General features: G+C 38.8%; 2 protein-coding genes across 3 annotated transcripts in view; one reads left to right on the top strand and one right to left on the bottom strand.

The window, feature by feature from the left end:
- Nucleotides 1–15: 15 nt before the first annotated feature.
- NOP14 (NOP14 nucleolar protein) lies at nt 16–25680 on the bottom strand. Its single transcript, XM_009912407.2, has 18 exons — nt 25156–25680; nt 22879–23013; nt 21292–21433; nt 20566–20711; nt 20000–20137; nt 18325–18447; nt 16957–17088; nt 15295–15598; nt 13861–13991; nt 13537–13622; nt 11769–11904; nt 9760–9861; nt 8810–8963; nt 4077–4236; nt 3099–3246; nt 2039–2157; nt 667–822; nt 16–319 (listed from the first exon to the last, which is right to left on the bottom strand). Exons 1-18 carry the CDS (start codon nt 25351–25353, stop codon nt 220–222), a joined length of 2610 nt encoding a protein of 869 aa, XP_009910709.2. The 5' UTR covers nt 25354–25680; the 3' UTR covers nt 16–219.
- A 228-nt stretch (nt 25681–25908) lies between these two features.
- GRK4 (G protein-coupled receptor kinase 4) overlaps nt 25909–27291 on the top strand; it is a 43908-nt gene continuing 42525 nt past the window's right edge. The window contains exon 1 of one of the 2 annotated variants that reach the window (XR_011326636.1): nt 25909–26224. Coding sequence is in view for 1 of the 2 variants with exons in the window: in XM_069794822.1 (XP_069650923.1) it covers nt 26173–26224 (52 nt within the window). In the remaining variant the exon portion in view is untranslated. The remainder of the gene's footprint in view (nt 26225–27291) is intronic. The other variant, XM_069794822.1, reaches the window with a different exon arrangement.

Here is a 27291-nt window from a genome sequence, read left to right as displayed (position 1 = left end):
CAGAAGTATACCATATACAAAAGTGTTATTTTTATTTTCTTTATAGCAACCTGTGGATTTTTCCAATAAGCAGGTTCACTTCTTCAGACAGATCTGATGATGATGTCTCCTCAAAAGGAATGCATCCAAAGAATGCAATTAAAATCTGTTCAAAAGCTGTAGGATTGGGGTATCTTTTATGGCAGTATAAACAAAGTTTCCTGCTGTAGATAGTCCCAATTAATTCTTCCCTTTTTTCCTTTTCATTGCTTTCCATTCACCTTCCTGTGTAGCAAGACTACCAAGAAGCTCTTTCACTTTTCTTTTTCTGGCTGAATCTCTGTAAAACAGTCAACACAAAATATTTCAGATAGATTGTATTAGGGAAAATAAGTAAGTACATTTAGACAATAATTACTAATTTATAAAAAGCCCCCCAACTCTTAAATTTCACCAACACACACTTTAAATAAAAACAATCTGCATATTCTTAAACTAAAGAAATGAAACTGCAAAGTTGAAAACATTTTAAATTATCTCTACTGAAAATGTTTGGTTTTCCCCAATTTGTCCAATTTTATTTATTTTAGTATGGTTGATCATTATTGTCAGACTTGGCACGCAACAAAGAAATCAACACACAGCAGAACAACTCCCAAACTGCTGCTGAAACAAAGGCTACATTACCTCTCCATGATTTCTGAAAGTTGCGTTCTAGCCAGAAACTGGTTATCTTTCCGAATCTCACGAATGGCTCCTTTAAGCTCACGTTTATGCTTCCGAATCAACTGCTTTCTTTCTTGCTCCTTCTTGCTGCCTCCCTGCTTTCTTCCAAACTCTAACCTGAAATGAGAATGTATGTGTGAGCACAGAATACCTTAACAAAAACAACTTTTTCATGTTTATAAGGAGTGAGTTTTTGTATGAATATTAACTCAGTATTGCAATTCCTGCATATTATATGATTAACTTGAAAAATAAGGAGCTGCCCAACGAACAAACTGGAAAAACACTCACCAGAGTGTTTGTCGTCATCATGCAGACAACAAGCAGGCAACATTTACACTTCAATCCCCCATATGCAGCCTGCATTTTGAACAGACTGAAAAAGCTAGAGTAGAAGAATGAAAGACATCTGGAGAAAGATGGAATCTCCCAATATATTTTAAGTTTTTGTAGACCTTCTCTGCAGATGAATTCTACAGAAGTCTGATCAGTTACTTGAGGATAAATGCGTACAGCAGAGGAAAGCTGTCCTCTTCAATTACTAGAATAAATAAGGCAGACAATTTATGCCCCTGTAGATAACCAACATGGCTAAATAAGTCAGCAGCCAATATAAAGCAAACTTCCTGAATCAGAATACTGTCTATTATCTACAAAGTGTTATTAATCTAGTGTTATTAAAATTTAATTCCAAAACAGAATATAAAAATGCACATGGTCATTGCAAACTCTGTAAAAAAGGGGAGAAAAAAAACCCCAATGTTTTTTGTCATTGCTGCTGTTGGAAGGTAGAAAGCTGCTTGGTTTGGGGAAAGAAAGGAACAGGGCAAGTATATTTAAAGGTGCACTTAATCTGACTGATTATTTGTTATGATCTGTGATGCGAAGTACAGGAATAGTCTGCCTTATTTTTTGTACTGGTGAAGCATCCCTCAGTACATTCATGATTCATCCTTACCTTCATATAGTTCATATACATATGAACTACTCACTCTTGTTCTTCAGACTTGAGTGCTTGGCAGAGCATTCAGTAAAGCACTTGACTAGATAATAACAACCTCTTTTCATCTTGAAATTTATTAATTTACAACTGATTATATGGGCAAGAGTTGACTTCCAGTGCTATTTTTTCGACAAAACAATCTTTGCTCTATTCCTTCCTTTTTCTTTCCCTCCTTACCACCCAAATAGCTGGTCCCTTGTGATTTGTGCACAAAGTCTAGCAGAAAAACAGTTATCTGGTTTATGTCCTGTTTTCCAAATCCTTCTAGCTTGCTGAAAATCTTAACATTTACACGCACTTTTCCTTTGCATCAAGTGTTGCTTTACTTACACTTTCACAATTTTAGGTGTATACTGCTTCAATGGCACTGGCTTCTTTTTCTCACATATCAGTGGGGTATAGTGTTTTACTTTGTTCTCTAGCTCTTTCAGAGCACTGTGATACCATTCCTGAAAATGCAAATCAAATTAAAACTTTAAAAGCATATCAAAGACACCATAATTCACAAACTACTGTAAATTGAATCAACAGTAATGTTCTCCCTGTAAGTTCTTTTTCTGGGTAAATTCATTGCTATTCATTAGGACATTGCTAACACTGAAATGCTGTAAGCCTTCCAGGCTGGATAATTTTTAAACACTTTTGGAAGTCTATTAAGATGGTATCACAGACAATCAGAAAAGTCTGCAGGTAGTTTCACCTAACAGAGGAAGAGGCAAGACTAAAGCCAATTTAACTCAGACTCTGCCTTTCTGGGTCATTTTAAGAATGACTGTTCATTTTGTTTATTTTGATGGCAAAAAATATAAGCCATTTTGCATCATTTACATTACAAAATCTTGTTCTCTAAGGATATTTCATGATGCCTCTTTGAAGAGAGGACAATTATGCTACAATCAGAAGAGACAGATTAAAAATTTGAACCTCATTGCTAGAAAATAAACAACTGCCCTGTTTTAAGTAAGGTAGCTGACCAGGCATTATGTTGTTAGTTTTACTTACATGGTTATAAATACTACCTCATGAATTTGGCACACGTATTTGGTTGTACCAAGGTCTTACACATTCATTACAGAAGTACAAGAGCAACTGGATGACCAGACTACTGTTCTTACAAATTAAGTCACTCGTGGACTGTTACGTTATTACAAGCTAAGTGCTAGTCTCTTCAATTAGAGGGGCAAGACAAGATACACAATGAAAAAATATCTTTTCTAAACATTCTCTGCTCTTTGTTTTTTCAACAGAAACATCACTGTGATTTTTGAAGAGCACAGAAGAGCAAATACCTGACCCTTGAAAAAATCTCACTGATGCTTATACTTGTTTTTTGTTAGTTTTTATTAATAAAACAAACATATCAATTATTTCATTCCTGAGGAACACATACCTGCAATTTTTCAGGATATTCATTCACTGGCACATGTTGTGCAAGGAGAATTCTGACAGGATGCATTATTTCATGGAACGATGGTAAAGACTCATACAGAGATGCACATTTTTTAATAAGGTCAAAACACAGGGCTAGACATGACAACCTGTTAACGCACAAAAGAATTAACAATTTCACTTGCAAAAACTGTAGTGGATTTTCAAATAAAATGAATCAAATTAATTAAATTTGGGACTGCTAGCAGCATCTATTATTAAGACTGCTTGACAGAACCAGTTACAAGGCTGTTTCTAGTTGTTAATTCAGACTAAAAATTTCACTCTGCTAAACAAATACCCAGGAAATCCAACAGCAACTAATCTTTATGTCAGTGCACAGAGCACAAGCCAGTATTGTGTCTTTGCCACTTATGTGGAGTAAGAAGTTTTTATACTGGTTCTACAAGTTTTCTGGTATTGGTTCTGAAGTTCTAAAATTTTATTGAAACAGAATTAGTAATTTTGGTTTGGGGTCTTCTTTTTGAACTTCATAACAAAACACTTACTCATCCCTGAAATGTTATAACATAACACATGTGCAAGGTGAAAAATGAGGCAGAACATGGTTAATGAACATGTTTAATTGTGGTCTTTCCTTAACTTCAGTGTTTTATTACTTAAGTGACACTTTCTAACATAGTCTTTGTATGTAAATACAGTTATTTGCTTCTGCAGAGATTGACAGTTCAAAGTACTGAGTACCTCCTCTATCTACATCCTCCTCGTCAGTTCACAGCTATACTGAAAAGGAATGGAAGGGCTGAGCACTCCAATAAGCGCCCTGCATAATGTTCTGGCATTTTCATATGCTGCAGAGTAGCACCATAAAAATAAAGCAGAACAACTCACTACTCTTATTTTTACTCCAAAAGAGCACTGTCATTGAGATTATCCAAAAGATGATATGGTATTTCTTCTGTTCACATTTCCTACATACCTGATATGATTAATTTCTGTTGTGCTGGTTTCCTTTAATCTAGTCACAGTACTTAATGGCAGATTTTGCTTCTGCCAACTTTCCAGATCCTTCTTATCACACACCAAAAGCAGTTCTAAATTTTTCCCTACTGGTGTAAATGGATGCACTACAGTATAGCCTAAAAAACAAGAACAATAATCATTAAACAGGATCAGTTCTAAGCATTCTTTCTGAAGGAAGAAAACCCAACAACTCTTTTTACGTTTTCAATCATACTGCCTTAAAAAATACTTTATCAGTATTAGGTTTGTTTAAAATAAGGGAAAACACTGGAGCATGGGTGCAGTCATAGGTTAAGTACTCCAGCCACACCGCCCAAGTCACAGAAGGCAAAGGCAGGGACTTGGAGAATGAAGTACTGCCCACCACAGGAGATCAGCTTCAAGACCGTCTGAGGAACCTGAAGGTGCCCAAGTCCATGGGACCTGATAAGATGCAACCGTGGGTCCTGAGGGAACTGACAGATTAAGTGGCTAAGGCACTCTCCATCACATTTGAAAAGTCGTAGCAGTCTGGTAAAGTTCCCAGTGACTGGAAAAGGGGAGAAATAACCCCCATTTTTAAAAGGGAAAAAAGGAAGACCTAGGGAAATACAGGCCAGTCAGTCTCACTTCTGTGCCCAGCAAGATCATGGAGCAGATCCTCCTGGAAACTATGCTAAGACACATGGAAAACAAAGAGGTGACTGGTGACAGCCACCAGGGCTTCACTAAGGGCAAACTGTGCCTGATAAATCTGGTGGCCTTCTACGACGGGGTTACAGTGTTGGTGGATAAGGGAAGAGCAACTGACATCATCTACTTGGACTTGTGCAAAGCATTTGACACTGTCCCACACGACATGCTTGTCTCTATACTGGAGAGACATAGATTTGACGGATGGACCACTCGGTGGATACGGAATTGTCTGGGTGGTCACACTCAAAGAGTTGCAGTCAACAGCTCAGTGTCTGCATGGAGACCAGTGACGAGTGGTGTCCCTTAGGGGTCCTTACTGGAACCAGCATTATTTAACACCTTTGTTGACGACATGGACTGTGGGATTGAGTGCACCCTCAGCAAGATTGCCGATGACACCAAGCTCAAGCTGTGTGGTGCAGTCAACATGCTGGAGGGAAGGGACGCCATCCAGAGGGACCTTGACAGGCTTGAGAGGTGAGCCCATACAAAAACTCATGAAGTTCAACAAGGCCAAGTGCAAGGTCCTGCACATGGGTAGGGGCAATTCCAAGCACAAATAGAGGATGGGCAGAGTGGATTAAGAGCAGCCCCACAGAGAAGGACTTGGGGGTATCACTGCATGAAAAACTGAATATGACCCAGCAATGTGCGCCTGCAGCCCAGAAAGCCAATCACATCCTGGGCTGCATCAAAAGACTTGTGACTAGCAGGTCGAGGGAGGTGGTTCTCCCCCTCTACTCTACTCGTGAGACCCCACTTGCAGGACTATGTTCAGGTCTGCGACCCTCAACATAAGAAATACATGGTCCTGCTTGAGTCAGTCCAGAGGAAGCCCATGAAGATGATCAAGGGGCTGGAGCACCTCCCATACAAGGACAGGCTGAGAGAGTTGAGGTTGTTCAGCCTTGAGAAGAGAAGGCTCTAGGGAATCCTTACAGCAGTCCTTACTTGAAAGGGGCCTGCAGGAAAGATGGGAAGGGACTTTTTTAACAGGGAGTATAGTGATAGGACAAGGGCTAACAGTTTTAAACTGAAACAGGGTACAGTTAGATTAGATATTAGGAAGAATTTCTTTACTGGTAGGGTGGTGAGACACTGGAACAGGTTGCCCAGAGAAGTTGTGGATGCCCCAGCCCTGGAAGTGTTCAAGGCCAGATTAGATGGGGCTTTGAGCAACCTGGTGTAGTGGAAGGTGTCCCTGCCCACGCAGGGGGGTTGGAACTAGATGATCCATTCTAGGATTCTAAGTATGGGGAGAGAGAAGACATGTAGGTACATGTGTACCCTGTGGAGAACAGGATGCACAGTTAAACTGTCAGTGAGGATGGAGTATCGGATATGCTCAGGATGGACAGGCAGGAATAGGATTTTCCTATGGAGTTACAAGTAGAAGGCTTTGACCAGAAAGTGGTCAAGCAGCACAGTGAGCTGGAGCAGGGAGAGCCCACAGTTGTAGTACATCACTGAGCCTCTCCTGTGACCTCTCAACACGGGCCCTCAGATGCATACTGTGAAGTCCTCTCCCACTCCAGTTAAGTAGTATTTAAACAAGAATAGCATGGAACACAGAATATATACTGGGGCAGGGCATACAGAAAACACTTAAGAATCACTGTGCTTCTGATCATAAGCTGATCTGTGAAATGGTACTTATAGAGCAACATGAAAGAAGCATCTGAGGAATTTCATGGCTAAGGGAGAAAATAATTTGCAGCCTTTGTGCTGGACCTTTTTTTTTTCCTTCGTCTTTGTTTTCCTTACCTCCTGCAAGCTTGCAATGGAACTTACTTCAAAACTTTTTCAAACTGTAAGTTAAGATTATTTACATGCTCTAGAACCTATACAGGGCTCTTTACAGATAGTCCAGAAGACAGTATGTTTAAATAATGATTCATAAGGTTTGAGACTCAAAGTTGTGAGAGATTACAACACACACAAACATATGCAAAATCAGGAACTAAGGTACATGAGTTTTATTATCTGCTTTACTTGTGAGAGGATAGCAGATATCATTAACAATTCCATTAGCTAAGGCTATCAACAATGACAATTCCTTCCCACTCCCTCCACCTCCAGCTTTTCTCCTTTTTCAAGGTAATAGTCTCTTATGAAGTTGTACCCCATATAATTTCTTCATGTCAGAAATTTATGGATCAAGCTCATAAGATGAAAACAGTAAGAGTTCTAGTTTCTGATTCTACTTACTGTCAAAACTGAACCCCAAGAAATTTTTTGGTGTGACAGTAGATCAACATTCCAGACAACTGGATGTGTGCTCATTTTAAAATATTCTGTGTTGACAGTCTAACCATCACATTTATCAGCAATACTTTTGATAACTTCAAAAACATCAGTATTGACTGAAAAATTCTTGAAGAGAACACTGTGCCTCTAACATACCTTTTATTGAACTTTTCCTCACTGCTAACAGAAACCAACACCATACAAATTTAACTAGTGCAAAATCATTAACAGAAATACAAAGGAAATTTAAAAAAAATGGTTAACACATGATCATCAATTACCATTAAATACTTTAAAATAGTTTATCTGATTTTGCAGAATCCTATATTTTAACTGCACCAAAAACTTCTGTAGATCAAACACTCCCAAGAGATTACAGAACACAGAAAATACTTTAAGTGCTATGTAACCCACCCACTCCATAACCTCTTCCCACTTCCTTCTAAGAGTTCAACTGTCTATGTTCTGAGAATCCTGGGCTTAGCTCTGATGCAGCCCAGCTGTGTAACCTTGGCTTACACTTCAGAGGAAACTGCTAAGCTGTAAGAAGCAGCTGGGAGAGTCTGTAGGGTACAGCCATACAAAATAATAAAGGTGAAACTGCAGTGCTAAGCTTGTTGAGAAAGGAATCATTCATAGATAAAAAATTCAAAAGAAAAAAATACCAGCATGAAAAGGCATAAAAATCCTAAAGGGGCGGGGGGGGAGGAGCAGGGAGCTGCAAAGCAACCACTCAGTACTACTAAAGATGTACTGGAATACTGCAGCAACAGAAGCTGAACCTTCTTCACCAGACTGATGACTACCTAGAGAACACAGACTCTTCAGGTGTCTTATCAAGAGTGACAAGTGTATTATTAGGTAGCCTATAGATCATTAAATCCCAGATGTTTTGTGAGTTTGCCAACAAATAACTGAATTTTTCACTTGAGAATATCCTGCCTGCAGACTCTTCTCACACATGCTAAGTGACACTCAGAGTGACCTGGGCAGAGATACTAACACATGAATTAGTTACTATGCTCTGACAAAGCTCCTCATAAGTGAGTAATTGTCACTAAACTTGTCAACAAAAAAGCCCCATATCTAGAATAACTTTAAAGCTAGAAATGAATCCAAAAGAAAAAGTTGAAGAAAGAGAAAGACTGGCAAATAAAAATTATTTGCTAGCACATGGATCAAATTGAAAAGATAATTTTATTCTCCCTGTTGTCTATGCAAGTTGCTAAGTTTACACAGTTATGTTACAGCACAGACTAATCCTACTTGTAGGGATAGCTGCCCTCTGTTACACTACAACAAATCTATGTCAAATAAATAAAAAGGAAGAATACCAACTTTGAGATATAATTCTTATTTATCTCAGCAATAAGGCTATTAGCTGAAGAGAGAGGGTATGTGCAGCATTAGCTGCTGCCTCACTGTGAAGATACAGGGTACTCATCAGGAATCCATTAGGGACTGAATTTCAGAGCACAGTCCAATCACACAGTCTATTTAGAACAACAATATTGCAAAAATACTGCACTGTGGGTAACATGACTTCATTTCCTTCAATAACTGCAGTTCTTTCCTTCCTGCGAACAACACTAGAGGAGCTAGTTCATAACAAGGTCCCCAAGAATCAAGGTTGTGTACGGCTAACCTAGCAGATGATACTGGTCTTTTGTTCTAAACAATAAATTCAATGTGAAATATTCTTATTGAAATTTAAAAGATAAATCCTAATACTAAAATTTATTACTCCTTTACTCTAAACAAACTCACCCTGGGCCTGTTTCTTGGGTAGAGATATGTGAAGTACTCCAAGAAGAAAATTGATGAGTTCTGGTACAAATCGTCTGGAGAGAGATACATATTCCAGGAACAAACAGCATACAAATAACCCTTTAATAACATCTTGTAATGTTGTGACACGACACTAAAAGGGGAAAAAAACCACAAAATATTAATAATTAAAAGTCTGTACATCACAAAAAAGCAGAAATCTCCCAAAAAGCAGAAATAATTTAATAAGTTTTATACATTTAAAATCTGTAAAATTGCACCCTTTGGACTCACATGAAAAACATACTGGTTTTCCCTTGCCCTCACTAAAGAGTATATGCAGATTGAGTAAGAAGTCTGTCAGAACTGGTTTAGCCACTAGAAGGTGCTAAACCACAAACAATAAGTTCTTCAGAAATGAACTAAGGAAATGTACGGCTCAGAGCAACTTGGATATCTGACAGTAATAGAACAACTAGCTCAAGACTTTTGAAACATATAAACAGGATATTTGGATAGAAAAATAAGGACATATTTTAACTGCACTGCAATGCACTGCATTAGGTACATTTTCAAGGAAAACAAATACTGCCAATTTTCAAGTAAGTGTCTTCAGTAAGAACAAATTCAATATATGGAAGAGAAATCACTAATGAATTATTTCAGACTGTATCTCTGTTCAATTAGTCCTACATAATTTGCCATATAAGGAATTCTTGTGTGACAGCTTGAAAAAATGATTAGATATGGTTTTTTGGGTTGTACTATACTCTACAAGGGTTTTTTCCCCTTCACTTTTTCTTCCAATTACTATCTGTGACTATACCAAACAAAAGCTGCCTTTTCAGTACATTTCCAATATATACATTAATGCCAACACATACATTTGGAGTCCTAGGAAGAAACAAGGAAATGAAGTTATATATTGAGATACAACATCATAGACATACCTTAGTAAGTAGCTGGCTCATGTACATAAAAGCAGGTGTTACAACTGGATGCCAGAAGTCAGAAGTTGGAAACAGCAGGGATGTAATTTTCAAATAAATAAGCTGATAGCACATAAAACAGAGTAAGGCAAAATATAGTTAAGACATTATTCCCAGGATCTTGACTTTACACATATGTAACTGATGAATGAGCAACTGCCATGCAGTAGTCTAAAAATACTACAATATAAATCATTTTGAGAAATCTGATATGATACAGACCTATTTGAGATGACTGTTTAAGTTACATGAGAAAATGGAACATACATTATAGGTCTAACATTGCATTAATTCAACAAGGCAGCTGAAAGAACAACCAAAAAGGAACTATGCCTCCCAACCCCATTTACTCCATAAGAAAACCCAACCCCTTGCAGTCCACCACAATCACATACTCTCACACCTCAAACAAATGAGCAAGTGGCTACACTTGCTGAAAGGTGTCACAGGTCCTCAACACAGACAATTAAGTGACCAGGATCCTCATGCACTAGCATACATCAAAAAATAACAGTTGCAGCCAAAAGAACTAAACAGTGATTAGGTACACTTTTACTAAAGGGGACTTATTAGAAACCTACAAGTGACCTCCTGTCAAGACCATAAGGATGTTAAACATCAGTTTCGAGGTAATTCTGAACATTATCTAAGTGGATATTTACACAGTAAGCTAGATGCAAGTAAAGTTTTATTGCTTCAGCTCTGTTTCTCCCTATGAGGTTTCTGTCGTAAACAAATATTCTCCTGAACTGTTCTGGTTACTAAATACCACAGTACAAATTTCAAGTTAGATTAACTATAGGCACATATAAGGTCTACTAACACAACCAGTCTAAGGAACGTTCATTTAAACAAGTGCTTTGAGAATGGGAGAGTGATATAATTCCACCCTAAAAGATAACGATGGCTTGAAACCAGGAAAAGTCCACTGAAGGGAATGGAAGTCAGAAGTGTAATTGGTGTCGTAAGGGTGACAGTGACAAAATAAAAATAAAAGTTAAAATCTCTCTACAATACATTTCCTGCAAAACCCAAAACATCCTGAATAAAGACTCTTCAAAAGAACTCAATATAAATATTTTCCAAACTGTTAGAACTAAGTCTTCTAAGCAAATTCTTCAGTCTATTTCTTTCAATAGTCTAATTATTCCATTAGGCAGCACTGCTCCATCAAGCTGGGAGACAGAAAACAAGTAGCTCCCTTTAGATTACTGACTTATGGTTTGTCTCTGAAACTTTTTACTACAATAAACAAATACTCATTTCCCACATGCTCCATTCTTGAATTTCCTAACAGCCATTTACCTAGACACTGAAAAAGGAGCCAGTTCACATTTAGCATGGCCGCTGAAATTTTGAAATATTACTAATATAAGAAGGAAAGGTCAATTCTGAGTCATTAATTTAGCAATTATGATATATAAAGTATATTAAAAAATGCTGTATTTCTATACCCGTAATAATATTTCATTGTTACTTTTGTTAACCTAGGAGATAATGCACTTCTATGGAACACTTTTTTTTAAACACTTGCACTTAACACTATTAAAGAAATCAGGACATGACTGACAATATCACTTCTTCCTAGAGCTACCCATTTAAGTTTCATCAGGAAAACAAAGAATGTTCTGCTATGAAAACTGGAGTGGCAATTTTAAGGTATTTTCCTTTTATTAATATCATAGAGTCACACTTCTATTCTAAAGAACATGTCGGGGGGGTGTGTTTGTTTGTTTGGGATTATTTGTTTGTTTCTTGGGATATTTTTTTTGCTGTTGTGGGGTTTTTTGTTCCAATTTATCTCCAGAGAGGCAATTTAAAATATTGAGAAACCTAAAAAGTCATAGATGCTAATAATTCATTACATACTTTGAAATATAAAATTAAATTTAATGTCATCTCACATTTACTGGCATTTCTGTACTAATGGAAAGAACGAGAGATTTTTCCTAGCAGTATGCATTTGTTACCATGTCTAAACCTGGAAATGTTGCACGGCCTTTGACTTCAATTACTTCTGCCATATCATGTGCAGCGTCTCGAAGGATAAACTTAATGCTGTCACTAGCTGCTTCAGGAAACATCTGGCAAAGATTGTACAATGGCCTATTAACAAGAAATGTAAGTCATAATCAAGTTACACCATTGATGTTAATAAGAACTGATTTTTAAGCACCTGTAGGAAGATTTCTTGTGTTCCATCTACATTATAATAATAACAAATTCCCTGAAACAAATATATAGATTATTATTGTAATACTTTTAGTTTACAGAGACATATATTTTTCATTGGGCCTTGTGAGATAATCTTTGATTTGATGGTTTCTAAATCTTAATTAAAAAATAATTAAAAACTTTTAAATACATTCCCAAATCATCTGCTATGGTTAAAACATATCCTTCTGATTCTCCTAACTCTACATTTTACTGCACTGAGGTATGCTGGCACATACTAGGCAGCCCAGTACTCTAAATACTCTTAGGCAATGTTAAACAACATGCGAGGCAGCATGTGGTTAGCAAAAATTGTTACTGAAAACAAGAAAAAAACACCCACAAAGTTAGGTCAGCTCCTGGCCTATGGTTAGTGCCTACAGGGAGACGTAGTCAAGAGTCTGCATGGTCAGAGTTTTCCCGGTATTTTTGGTTAAAAATGTCCGTAGTGATATTAATAAATCCCAGTTCTAGAAACAATCAAAATGTGTTTACACTTTTTTACAAAGCCCCAGCATGTGCGACAGTATCATCGGGTCGGTGCTCTTGCTGACGAACACAACAGAGCAATTAATGCTAAAGCTGCACATAACAGATTTTTTAAAACTTATTTACTTTAGCATAAAATAAAAAACATATGCTGAAAGCTACATACAAATAACTCACTGAAAGAAAGTTGTCTAGCCTGCAAAGTCGAGACAGGAATCACAGAATAATTTTGGTTGGAAGGGACCTTTGGAAATCATCTGATGCAACCCCCTGCTCAAAGCATGGCTAACTTCAAAGCTGGATCAGGTTGCTCATGGCTTTGTCACGTTTTGTGTATCTTCAAAGGTGGAGATTCCACAGCCTCTCTGGCAAACTTGTTTTAATGTTCAGCACCTTCGCTGTGAAGATTTTTTTTTCCTTACATCTAATTGGAATTTCCCGTGTTGTAGCCTGTGTCCACTGACTCTTGTCCTTTGCTGTATACCTCCGAGACAAATTTGGCTCTCTCGTCATTATAACTGCCTGTCAGGTATTTGAAGACAACAATGCTAAATTGACAACTTCCTGCAAAGTGTTTATTTGGAACCTCTGTATGAGCTTACTATAACACTCTTTAATTCCATTTTCATCTAGTTCCCTGAATGAATTCTCAGAACGGAAACCCCTGGAAAAAAACAAAGTTGCAAAAGGAACTGCACACCATCATTGCAAAGCTTAAAATACTTAATCAGCAGTCTAAACAGCTTCATATACAGAAGTGTGCATGCATACATGCTATTATTTGTCTACTACCCACGAAAAGCATTTTGCAGTTCAAAAATTACATTCTGAGGTTTTGAAAGTGTCTCAGTACAATTAATAGCTCACCAATACATGAAACAAAGTTAAAACACTATAGAGCTGCAGAGTTACCAGTTAGTTGCCTACAATCCCTATGGAACTATTTGAAACAAACAACATGCTAAATGCTTTACCCTAGGTAGCTTTTCTCTTTAAATCATAAAGGAGCAAAAGTCCATAGGATTTATTACTTACAGGACTAGTTTGTCAATTGTTCTGAGCTCTGGTAAATCCAGAGTTGCTAACTCCCCAATATACTCCAAAAGAAAGCCAAACAATTTCTGCAAGAAGCATAGTATGTTAAAATTATTAGGATTTTTTCTTCATTGTACATATTCTTAAACAGCATAAAAGAACAGTGATACGGAAGTTAGAAAATGAAGAGTGGTATGTTGATTCTACTGCTACTTACAACATAGAAGCATGTATGTTTTATACTGCTTCCCAAATACTTAATAAAACTCACTCTGGAATTCAAAGTTAAACTTAAACCAAAACAAAACAACAAAACCTCCATACTTCCAACTTTGCTTTGTTTCCCACTGCAAGGCTTGGATGATTACATTTCTGAATTCTCTCCAGTATAGTAAGCTGTTGTTCTATCGTTCTTCCAGCCAATAAAGACTTAAATGTCTCATAGGACTCAGGAACTAGAAAGTAAAAACAAAAATTGACCAGGCAAAAATCTCAAACTTCACATACTTAATTCAAGTGAACATCTAACAAATTTCCCATTTGAAAATGTTATTATTCAGGAAAAAAGATACCATACAGCTTTTAAATAATCAACTTTTAAACACTAATAACCTATCAGCATATATATAACATTATATAGATGAACATAAGTCAGAAAGTAATGCAAATCTTTTCAAGTTATTAACATTCAATCCATCCTGTATTTGTTGCCTAAGCTGCGCACAACTACGTTGACACACACAAAGCAGAACTAAACTTAAGCGCACATTCAACCATAAATTTACCATAATGCAATCAGCTCTATGTTTAATTCATACCTAACTAGCTTTTGTATGAAGGATATTAAGAAAAGTAAGAATCTTGCCACTAATAGAAAATAATTAAAACAAACAAACAAAAAAACAACCTGGCATATATTTAGTCTTTTGCATAAGTCCACATGCTAGAAAACATCCTAACTGGTTACGTTTTTTGAGTTATTTTAACGTGACTGCTTTCTGGTTAACACAAAACCTGAATGCAATTTAAAAGGCTTTGTGTAATAAGTTATCTCCTTTTGATGGAAAAATGCAAGCACTGAAGGAAGTTGTTTGAAAGGTTGTTTAATCTTGTGACAGATACTTTTATTAGAAAAATCTACACTAGGACAATAGTTAGATGCATTATGTACTTAATATTAATGAATGTTTTGTGTACTACTTGAAAATGCACCTCATCCTTCCTCCTAGGCACAAACCCAAAAGGAATCAAACTTTGAGTGTCTAACAGTACTGCAATGTTATGTCACAGGGATTAAACCTCAGAATTCTGCCTCTCCGAGCATCTTCTCTGACAAAAATGTCAGTCCAAACACTAGAGAAAGTAACCTTTTCTCATTTAAGTATAGATAATAGACTACTATTCTGGCTTCCCTTATGCAAAACACTAGAACTTTGGATTCAATGTGTTAGTGGCTTTCGGAAAGGTGTACAGATCTCTTAATTTTTCTCCCCAGTATTTATATTTCAATTCTAAGGCTGCTTGGAGGATCAGGAACAGCCCTGGCATGAAACAGATCTGGTTCCCATTGCTCATAGCATGGCTAGGGCTGATCACTAAGAACAGCAGTTACTGACTACTCTTGGAATAGTAGAAGACAACCTTGAAGCAAAACTTCATTGATGAACAAGAATATGTAAGATCTTACAGGCCAGAGATAGAAACTGGTTATAAACCCCCTGAAGACAACTGAGATCTCTGGATCAGTCCTTCGCTTACCAGCAAATGTATAGGGAAGCTCTGATTTGGCAGCTTCCATTTTTGGATCTAGTTCCTTCACATTCTGTGATTCATTTTCATTTGTCTTGTGTTTTTTCTGTTCTTTATTCCCTGTAGCTTCTTCTTCGCTCTCAAGGTCAGATTCAAGATCAGAGTGGCTATCTGCAGCAACATCCTCCTCATCTTCATTAACAGATTCTTCCTCACTTTCTTCTTCATTTTCGTTATCTTCCTTCCCACCTTCCTCCTCTTCTTCCTCCTCATCTTTTTCCTGCTCTTCATTTTCAATATTAATTTTTCCATCCTGTCAGTAGAGAAAATAAACCAGTTAAAACACTGATAAAGGGACAGCACCTCGCACTGATAAAGGGACGGTAGCTTGCAACCATGCAAAGTTATCATTAAATACACATGAACAGGATCTGAGCCTGGCTACACTGACCAAGCAGTGAATGGCAGCAGTGCCGGCCAAGAAGGGATACTCTCCTTAGAGAGAACATGCATATAGATATAAGAATAGCAGGGTATTTCCAAGGGGCTATAAGAAACTGGAATAATAGGAGGTAGTATATGAGGACTAAAAGAATCAACACAGAAGTAAAAACTAGTAGCAGATGATATGAGAAAAAGATTCAGCATCACTTACAGGAGCATTCTTGGTTAAAAATAATACATTCCTTCTATGTATTGAAACAGCATATCAGATAAATATTTGTTCCCATCCTTATTTTATTAATCATCAGTTTAAACTCACATTCACCATTTGTATTCTCCCCCTTGAGGACAACAGCAGTTCCCTTGCTACTTACATGTGAGAGGATAAGAGGATCAGTATGCACACATGTGCACCACAGTCAGGGTGACTCACTACATCAGCTTTAAGGTTATATTGCTCTGCTACCTTAATCAAAGCTACTTCATAGGGGAAGGGTTCTTTCAGAAACCCACTCATCCTCAGGCTGAAATTTGGTGGAAGCCATTTCAAATACAGCAGGAATTAAAAAAATGACCAGAAGTGCTAAAGCCCTCTCTTCAGCCCAGCAGGCTAACAGCATAGAAGGCTACTATAATAGCAGGTGTATAGTCAGTAGATTGAGGGAAACAACTATTCCCCTCTACTTGACACTTTTAAGACCACATAGAATACAGCATCCAGTTTTGGGCCTTCAAATACAATAAAGACATCTATAAACTGCAGCAAGTTCAGCAGAAAGCCACCAAGATTGTCTGGCGGCTGGAGCACTTGCCCTGTGAGGAGAGGCAGACCTGGGCTTGTTCAGCCTGGACCAAATAACCACCTTCCAGCACCTACAAGGGCAATCATTGAGAAGGCAGAGCAACACTCTTTATCACAGTCCATGGCAGGAGAAGGAGAGGCAACAGGCCTAAGTTGAAACAAGAGATGTTCAGACTGGATACAAAGAGAAACTTTTTCATGGTAAGGACAGTCAGTGGAACAGGCTGCCCAGGGAGATGTGCAGCCTCCATTCTTGGAGATTTTTCAGGAACAGACTAGATAAAGCCCTGAGGAAACTGGTGATTTTGTAGTTGACCCTGCTTTGAGCCGGAGGTTGGACTAGAGTTTTCCACAGACGTCACTTCCAAACTGATTTTCCTATCTTCTTTTCAGAACTCTGAAAATTACGAAGTTTTAAACCTTACCTTGTAAGACAATAAATGCCTGTCATCTTTATCCAGGATAAAGCCGTCAGCTAGATCATCAGCTGATATGTGGCTGGGTTTCTTATTATTCACCTGTTCATCTATTCCACGCATTCGACGTAGTCTATCTGCCTGTGTTTTAGAAGAAATACCGCAAACAGATGTGAGCCATCTAGATCAATCAGGTAACTACACCAGAATGGAAGATCCCTCAAATACTACAGCTAAGAAAATCAAAGAAAAAAAAAAAGTTAACTGGGATTACTCAACAAATTGATGAAAAGAAAAAACAGAAACTTGAGAAATTATGGGCAAAAGCTGACGATACCTTATTTTTTGTGGTGAGTGCAATCCAATAAGAGCACATAGACAACTGGATTAACTTATTTGGAAGGCTTTAAAACTGGCTTTATCAGAAGCATTATGCTCTCTCATTCTAAAATTTATCTGTCTTGCTTATGAGACAACGTGTCATTACTAGAAAATGTAAGCTTCTAAAGTGTTTTATGATTCTGCAGTGTTTGTCTGTGTTTCCCATATGTGTAACAAGTTTGTGGTAAACACAACCATATCCTAAGATTTTTTTTAAGACATACTAAATTTGTAAATAACCTCAATGGGCAATATCTGAACCAATCATTTACAAGAGGATTTCCACCTGGGCAGCCAGATAGACTGTGCATCAAACAAGATGACAAGAACAGAAAAGAAAAAAAAAAAATTCTTTTTTCTGAAGGCTACTGAGCTGTTCTGAGGTAACCTGAAGGAACTGAATCCCTGCAGTCCTAAATGTGTCCCTAGTATACCAAAACAAAAAGAAAAGAAGGGAGAGAAACATTTACCACATTATTCAATCTTTCCCTAAGACCCAGAGCTCCATGTAATATAAAGAGCATGCAACATTTCCCAAGAGAATCCTATTCCTATGCAAAGCAAAGGTATATACGTGCTACTGCTGGAAGACTCTTGCAACACCAGAAGAAAACAATAAATGACTTGCCAGTGTATTAATTCAACTGCTGTGCAACACGGTGCTCCCCCTTACTCACTTACTGAAAGCACCCCCTTACCGAAGCACCTCTCAACTCTGAATAATTTAAAACATTTAAAGGCAAATCAAAGTGATAGCACATTTTTACTGAAGAAAGATCAACTCATTTCATAACCTTCAATAGTCACGTACTAAGCCTATGTTTTTTGTTGTAATATCAGATTGCAAACAAAACAAAAAGAGAAGATTTCCTGAATTCACTCTCTGAAGAATTGCAAGTTAGTGCAGCCACTTTCAATCTAAGGTCAAGCAATGAATATAAGTGGCCACTCCCAAAAGGCAGGCCACAAAACAATCTAAAGCCATAAATGGTATACCTCCAGCTTCTGGAGTCGTGCCTGCTCCTCTTTTGCCAATTCTTCTTCTGTCTTCATCCTTTCTGAAGGTTTTGCTTTCATCTCAAATCCAAGTTCTCGAACAATCATATCATATTCATCAGGCTAAAGAAATATTTATATAATTGTTTATTATCCTAAGTTTTAGTATTCTGCTTTGCAGCCCCCCCTCTGCCAGACTAACAGCTAAGAAATAAGACTTTTAAGATATAAGGAAAAGCCCATTTCCAAAGAAGGCTGCAAGAACATTCAACTGAGTATTAAGACAAGGAATGGAATGAACACTTGAATAGAAATTATCCTGGAATTTCCCCCCTCCCCTATTTAACCTATTATTTACTTACAACTGAAAAACTTACAAATAGTATGTAAAATAAAAACTGGTTTACTTATTAATTGAAAAACTTTAAAATACTGTTTATTAATAAAATACTACTTTCTCAAAAAGCAGCTAGAATTAATAAATTTATAGTTTACATTTCACTTCATACTGTCAGACATTAGCTAAGTCTTTGTTATCTTAGTTACATAGATGTCTACCTTAAAGAAAAGAAAAAGTGATGCCGATATTCAGTGAGTTTAAGGAGCATACTTAGGAAAACAGTCACCAGCAGAGATTACACTGGACTTGCGAGTAGTCTTCTTGATACCTGCTTAAGTCACTAAACCATACAGCTTGTCTAAAATTCAGTTCTAGGAATTTTTCTTCTTACACGACTAGATAATTTTCCCCAATTCAACATTAATGTTATAGAGCATTACTAATTCACACTTTGCATCCTTGATAATTCTTAAATTGGATCCACACATATGAAGCAAGAGAATCTAATCTTCCTTTTCAGCAAGCTATGATGACAAAATCTTTGTCTAAGATACCACACTACCAACATACTAGAGTATTCGGCATGTTATGAAACATCTTAAAAACAAAAATCAATACATCAGAATATGAATTTTTCATCCAGTATCTTCTGTTTGTTATTTGAGATCAGTTTTAACATAAAACCAGTTCATTATTTCAATCTTTCAAAGACTGAATTCTACTGCCAAAGAATAAATGGAAATTCACAATGTTCTGCAATGTAATACAAAATTTCTACAAGAAAAAAATAGCGCAATGTATTACAATACCTATTCTTAGATTTAAAAGTTCATTTCCTTTAGTAAAAAATATGAATGATAGAAAAAGCTTTGAGACCATAAGATATCTATACAAAATTTAAATATTTTCATTCACTTTTTGTACAGACAGTATCCAATTTACAACAAGGAAATGTTTGCTGTCAAATAAAAGTTGATTTATCCAAGGAACGCTGCAGAGGCATTCAAACTAAGTCAATCTTCTCAACAATTTTAGTTCTTCAGGAAAATGTATTTGTCAAAAATAAGCTGTAGCCAACAGTGTTGTTCAACCTGCAACCTCTCTCAGATTTGGTAACCAATGAAAAGCAATAGGCAATTAAAATCAGATAAATCATACAAAACCTTATACTCCTCCAACTAACCAAACTGTCCTAAAACTGTAGCATTCCTTCAATGTGAATAGCAGGCAACATTTTATTTCACAAAGAGATGAAATCTGCCTTATGCTTCAGCCACTACAAGTCAAAACCACAAGTTATTAGAGCAAAAGAAAGTAGTCTAGCCAAAACCTTACCTTGGGTTTTTCTACTTCTTTGTCCTTTCTCTCTGACTTTGGGGTTCTGTGGGCAATAAGGGTTTGGATTTCCTTCCAGTCATTGTCAAGCTTTTCTGTGAGTTCTAACGCACTTTCTCTCCGAGTTTGCCTCTCTTGCTAGAAAAACAAAACAAAAACAAATGCAGCAGTTATGTTCAGATGAACATGACATAGCATTTACAGTGTAATACCAAAATGCTGTCTTTAGCAAATGAATAATTTTAAAGATTTAACATTTTAAAGGTGTAAACATTCTTTGTGGAAAAAGCAGTGTAGAGTTATGCTGAATGGCACATGGGTTGCATACAGAAAACAAGTTAGAAGTCAACAGAAGGGGAGATTTGGGGATACAAAAAACCAGCAGATATTCAAGCATATCCTAAAATGCCTACAAAGTCAGATGGACTTTATTCAAGGAGCTTGCACTCTTCTCCTAGACAGCTATCTCCTTTGTTTTCTATGACACTACTATTTTATTCTGCAAAGACAGAAATTGTGACAGCTGCTTAATCATGCTCATTTATAGTTCAGGGCTAAAAACTCACCTTTTCTTGTTTAGATTTGGCTATCATCTCTTCTATGAGTTCCTTCCTAGATTTAGGTTTTTCCTCCTCTCCATCTTGTTGCCCACTTGATGTTTTTTTACGAAGAAGGCCTCCACCCCCTCCAAAGTGAGCAGCAGTTAATTCAGCTAGGAAAAAACAAACAAACAAAAAAAAAAAAGTAAATTGTGAATCCTTTCCAAATCCATACAGAAGTGCTAGAGTGCTGCTGGGACAGTATCTCCCTATTCTTTGAGAATGGGAGCAATTAAAAACTATCGAATCAATCATGTGCTATTCCCATCCCTATGGGAATGGCCATACCAAAACAGATTGATGCTAGACACATAATTTACGCTCACAAACATTTTGTATGAGGTAGGAACATATTTTTTTTTCAATATTTTAACTAGTATTTAGGTGCAGAGGTGCAAGAAAGCAACATGAGAACTCACACTTCAGATTCTGCCCAAAGGGCTCGAAACACAGGTACCTATTGTATGCTGAAAAGCCCATAGATTAAAGAACCTTACCAGGTAGGTAGTACCAACTTAACATCTGCTAAAATCCAGAGAGCTGTTCTGTGTGTGGTTAAGAAGTAATCAAATCTGGCTTAAGCATCCCAATCAATTACATAATATTCTTTTTCATTAAAAGACAGTACTGAATGAATGATGTACATGTACGAACAATAACACCAGCAGTGGGATACTAGCTGACATGTCTTACCTGACAGTGTTCCTCTTTCTTCTGTGTCACTGTCACTATCAATAATATCATTTAGTTTTTCAATTTCTGCCAAAGATTGGCCATAATGAGTCAATTCCTCATCTTCATTAAGATTATAGATATTCTTCTTTCCATAATTTTGCTAAAAATAGTAAAACAAACCAATTAAATTAAAAAAATTTTTAGTTCCCGGGCAAGAAATTAATAAAGCCTGTATTTTTAATGCTAGTTGAGGAGATTCTTATTCCAATATTCTGCTGGAACAGAACACTGGAATAAGAGCACTACTGGACCAATACTTTCATTCAGATACATTAAACCTTAAGCGAGGGAGTATGATGTCTCTCTTATTCTTATGTACAAATGGAGTAACTCAGAAAAACCAAGGAAGCTTAAGTTTTATTTATGTATCAGTAACATCAATTCTTCCTTACTACATTTCATGCCTAACAAAACAGACTTTAACCTATAAACATTTTAAGTAGAATATGATATTACACTACTCAGTTCTGGATACTGAGTATGATGAGGCAGAAAGAACAGTACTGCACATACAACTCACATTACAGAATGACAGCAAGTTACAGAGTTCTTCTAGTCAGCAAATGAAATGGCTGCTGTTCAACAGCTGTACTGGAATCTCAAAGCATACTTGATGGTGGTTGCCTTTTCCTAATTCAATTCCCAAATCATAGTAGTCAAAGCAGTCAAAGAAAACCAAGCAATCAATGAATCTCCTTAAAACTGTCTTTCCTGCATATCAGTGCTCAAAGAAATTTCTGCTTCAAAAAGTTGTCTTGCAAAACCAGAAAGTTTTCATGAAAAATTTTGCATTCCCACAAAAAATTGCTTTTTCATAAAAGTTCCAAATATATAAAATCAAAAGGAAAGCATTACCCTGCAAAACCCTTTTGTGCTGGTTTTGCCTGAGATACAGTTAATTTTCTTCGTAGTAGCTAGTATGGGGCTATGTTTTAGATTTCTGCTGAAAACAGTACTAATCATACAGAGATGTTTTCATTATTGCTGAGCAGTCCTTACACACAGTCAAGGCCTTTTCTGCTTCTCACCCTACCCCCACTAGCAAGTAGGCAGGGGGTGCACAAGAAGTTCGGAGGTGACACAGCTGGGACAGCTGACCCCAACTAACCAAAGGGATATTCCAGACCATATGACATCATGCTCAGCATGTAAAGCTGGGGAGAACGTTCAGAGTGATGGCGGTTATCTTCCCAAGTCACCGTTATGCGTGATGGAGCCCTGCTTTCCTGGAGATGGCTGAACACCTGCCTGCCGATGGGAAGTGGTGAATTAATTCCTTGTTTTGCTTTGCTTGCGTGTGTGGCTTTTGCTTTACCTACTAAACTGTCTTCATCTCAACCCACGAGTTTTCCCACTTTTACCCTTCTGATTCTCTCCCCCATCCCACTGTGAGGGGAGTGAGTGAGTGGCCATGTGGTGCTTAGCTGCCAGCTGGGGTTAAGCCATGACACCTCTGTTAAGGTGGACACTCCCAACCTAAAAAGTCAAGTGTTTCTTGTGGTTTGGGTTTTTTTTGTTTGTTTGTTTTAAATTCCTATACTTTACCTGTCTTTCCAAAGTGAATCGTCTGATCATCTTTTCCTCTGGACTTATTTTGGTGTTATATTCACCAAAACGTTTATCTTTAAACACATTTGTCTTTTCCCTTTCTTTATATTCCTTCAGTAATGTTTGGGTACGCTAGAAGGAAAAAAAAAAAAAAAAGATCAAATTAAAAACCAACGATAACAACTACTTTAAAAGCCAAGGCAAAAAAGGCTCCATGGTATCCTGGCAACATAATCTAATTTATCAGAACGAAATGAAAGAGAAGGGAAACGAGAAAAGAGATGGGAAGCTCATACAACATATTCAGAGTCATTAAGTTCTCTTACAAGCTGCCCATATGAAGATAAAATATGATACACTGTATCCCACCTTTATTTTATCACATATAAAAACTCTGCATTGCCACTGAAGAATTCCAATTTGTCTGAAGCTTAGTATACAAGAATAACATATTAAAGAAAGCAAAAAAGCCCCAATGTCAGCTGAACCTCTTTTGGTCTTGTCACCTAAGACCTAAAAACCACTCCAAGTGGGTACATGCATTTAACTCTCTGCTTTAGTGTTGAGCACAGGGAGACTATGCATCAAAGCAGTAAAAAGAAGTTTAGCAGACCTATATGAGGTAGTATGTGCTGTGCTTATGGTACAGGTAAGGAGACAGGTTTACTTTTCAGTGCCAGTGAACTAATTAATGATAAGCATTTGATTTACCCTACTATTAAGTAAAACTCAAAGACCTTAAAATGTGATATTAAACATTCATAAAGTTTTCTAAAATCTGGACAAACAGTAATGAAGACTGAAAGCTAATTTATAATTTCACACTGAAGATATTATATAGTTTCTAAAGAAAGAACATGCTGGCTATGTTTAGACTGAAAAAAATCCATGTTTATTAAAACATGTTAACTGATTCTTAACGGAAAGGTACTGTTGCTATTCATATTACCATGAACTCACAGACTGCTGCACTGAAGGAGAAGGCTGAGTTTCCTACAAGAGGTCTCTGCAGCCTCACTTGAGCATTCACAGCTTTCAGATGCCGCTGTAACCAACACCAGAACTCAGGCTTAATTTTAATCTACTACTGTGCCAGTTCTACCTTGTATTTACTTCTTGCACAGAACATATAAATTATCATGCAGCTTAAACACTGTGCATGAACTTTAATATCTCTTAATAACTTGGATATGGAAAAGTACTTTTGTTTATCAATTATTTGATGTCCTCTCTCATTGATTACTTTTACTGATAAAAACATATGTAATGCATCACCTCTCACAATGCATGCAAAATGATAAACTACCCATTTCCTTTTGCTGCACTATTTTTAAAAAGAACTTCTCTTTTCAGTAAGTGCTTTGAATTCTGTTTGACAACAGATTGTATGTAACATGTCAGAGAGAATCTCAGGGATAAACTTTCAAATTATGCTTTTCTCAGCTTTAGCAGAATCTAGAGGTTTTAACTTGTTTCCTGTTTTGTTTGAAGGGACAGATCATAAAAAATTCCAGTGCTTCATTCAAGGATAGGGTAGGTTGCTGGAATCCCAGGTGCACAGAACACCACAATGTTCTCCCTTATGCATTACAGGTTTTGGTCAGGTAGCTAGTGATGTTAGTAGAGAAAGAAAAAGAGGCAACTTTAAAACAGTATAAGGATAGAAAGATTTACTCTCCTTAAGTTGTATGGTCATTCTTATGAGAGCAATGAGGACGGATCATTATTTTGCATCCCAACATACTTCTACAATGTAACTACTTAACCAGTGCACAAAAAGCCATCTGCATGTTTTCCAAATCAATGGTAGTTTCTTTGTATCTACACATTTCTCACTGCATTCAGACCTGAGTGCCTGTTCAAGCTTCCACTATTACAGCAACGTTGCACGATTATCAAGAAGCTTAACATCCTGCAGCAACCAAAACTGACCAACATAATGAACACTTGTAACCACCTGCACTCTGGTCCAGTATTTGCTTTCTGACAACATGTGCCGTTGTATTCCGGACCTGGGTAATTTGAAAAGGCAATATTCTCACACATGTGATAAAGGAGACTTGCACTACTGAACCCTGTGCATTGCAATAGAGGGAAACATTTTCAGCAGGCTTTTCATCATCATCTGAGCAATGCGAGGTGACCAGCCACTCCTCCTGTGCGCGATGGAAGTAGTCTCCTCTCTCACCTGAGATGGCTCCATGCTTACCACCTCTCTACCACAACTACATCTACAGATGCCATCCTTCCTCCGAACTCCGAATGTCCTCTTACCTTCTTGATGGCCTTGGACCGTGAGACACCAGGCAGACCCACATCATTCTTGGTCTTCCTCCCCAAGATGTTAAACTTCTGCCTGTTGACCTTCACCTCAAAGGGGTTGCTCTTGACCATGGCCATGGCTAACTTCACAGGGCCCTTGGCTGCGGAGGGCACCGAGACCTTTCGCTTCTGCTTAGCTGCCTTCCCCATTTTTGGTTTGGCTGCCTGCGTGGACGCGTGTGGGGACGGAGAGGCTCAGTACTCACTCAGCGTGCGGGGGCCAGGGCTGGAGGTGCAAACGGGGCGAACAAAATGGCGCCCAGGGAGGGGGGCAAGCCCGCCCGAAGTACCCCTCGGGCCTGACCACTGCCCTCCGACCGGTGCCAAGTCGCCCGAGAGCTGCCCCCGAACCCCGTGAGAGCCGGCGGGGGGGGACGCGGAGCGGAGCAGAGGAGGGAGCGGAGCGGTAACGCCGCTCCCCCCAAACCGGCGTGCCCCGGCGCTACCACACGCGTTTCGGCAGCCTCGCACCTCTCGCGAGAGCTTCGGCCAACGATCGCGAGATTCTCCGCTCCCCTTCCCCTCCCGCTTTGGGACGAGCCGGGGAGGAGGCCGGGAAAGATGTCGCGCACTACAACTCCCAGCAGGCCTCGCGCGGGCAGCGCTGGCGTCTCCCCGGTGCACGCCGCGCTCTGCCTGCTGGGAGTTGTAGTCCCCGGGAACGGGGAGGGGGCGGTGGCACGGGAGCGCAGAGGCGGGGCTGGCTGAGGCGGGCGGAGGAGGGCGGTCGAGCCATGGTCGGGGCGGGCGGTCGCTGCCTGCTCCTTGCCTCCGCCCTCGGGGAGGGGGAGGCCGGTGCCGGGGCGAGCAGCGGGTGATGGGGAAGAGGCGAGCGCAGCGCTGAGGTCCTGCGGGGCCGGATGAGCGGAGGCTTGGCGTCGCGGCGGTGGCGGGGCTGGAGGAGGGGGCGAAGGAGGCAGTAGGGGCGGCCTCCACTCCGGCTGCCCTGAGGGGAAGGAGCCCCCGACCATGGAAATCGAGAACATCGTGGCCAACACGGTGCTGCTGAAAGCCCGGGAGGGTGAGAGCCGCGGGGCGAGGCGGCGAGGGGGGAGGAGAAGCGGGAGGGCGAGGCGGGGCGGGCTGGGGACGTACCGAGGGGGAGGAAAAGGGTCTGAGGTGAGGGGGAAAGGGGCCAGCCGGCAGGGGGGAGAGGAAGTGATGGAGGAGGAGAGGGTGGGGAGGGAGGAGAGGCTGCCGGGCAGGGGGGTCCGCGCGGGGCGTGGACCCCCTCAGGGGCGGTGGCAGGAGCGGCGAGTCCCGGGCAGTGCCCTGAGGCACCTGCCCTGCTCCTCCCGCGGGGTGGATTTGCAGTTACTGGCTTGTGGCTTGCATCTGGGGGAAAAAAAAAAAAAAAAAAAAGCCCTTTTCTCCTTCGCCCTTCGGGCTCTTGATTCAAATCGTGGTTTTGCTGGATGTTTTAAGAAGATCGTTAATCCGTAGTCCTCGGTGTATTTATAAATATGTATGCATGTGGGTATAAAGGACAAAGTGACATCATTCTATGATTCTGAATCTTCTTTGGGAGAACCTCGCGCTCTGTCTTGCTGAAATTCCTGCCCGTGAAAAACAGAGCTGGTGAACGCTACCTGTATGTTACAGTCGAATATTTTGTGTTAACCTAATAGTAAAGTGTGCAGTTTTCCATTAGATTAATACTTACAGTTTGATTCCCCAGAACATCTTGACTTGAAGATTCCTCCCCCAACTAACAAACATTTTGGATAGCTAATAAAATTTAGTCTAGCACATGGTTGCTGTTTAAAAAAAGTCCTGAAATAAGATTGTCCAGATTGTCCTGCTGCTTTTTCATGTATATAACTGTCCATTAAATGGCCACTTGAAAGGCTCCCCAGATTACCACTGCACTCAGGGCAAGTATGTTTTTCAACTATGAAATGTGCATATTCTTTTTGGATTGGGTCCTACTTTTCTTAATTGTGTTGAGAAGTCCCATTAGTTTAGCTGGAGCTGTTTAAAGTGAGTAAGAACAACAGAATCTGCCCCTGTACGTTTTGCAAGTTCCTCCCAACTCTAAATGGGTTTGGCACTTACGCCATATGTGTATCCAGTTAAATTTGCCTTAAG

The sequence above is a fragment of the Haliaeetus albicilla genome, chromosome 1 (genome assembly GCF_947461875.1).
Source record: "Haliaeetus albicilla chromosome 1, bHalAlb1.1, whole genome shotgun sequence".
NCBI classification, from domain to species: domain Eukaryota; kingdom Metazoa; phylum Chordata; class Aves; order Accipitriformes; family Accipitridae; genus Haliaeetus; species Haliaeetus albicilla.
Note: the sequence above shows the minus strand (reverse complement) of the source record. Positions and strands in the feature narration are given on the sequence as shown.

Coding starts and splice junctions, on each gene's coding strand:
- NOP14 (XM_009912407.2), bottom strand. CDS start 25,353: ATGGGGAAGGCAGCTAAGCAGAAGCGAAAGGTCTCGGTGCCCTCCGCA. Junction 23,014..25,155: donor GGTCCAAGGCCATCAAGAAG/GTAAGAGGACAT, acceptor TTTTCCTTCTAG/CGTACCCAAACATTACTGAA. Junction 20,138..20,565: donor CCAAATCTAAACAAGAAAAG/GTGAGTTTTTAG, acceptor TTGTTTTTCTAG/CAAGAGAGGCAAACTCGGAG.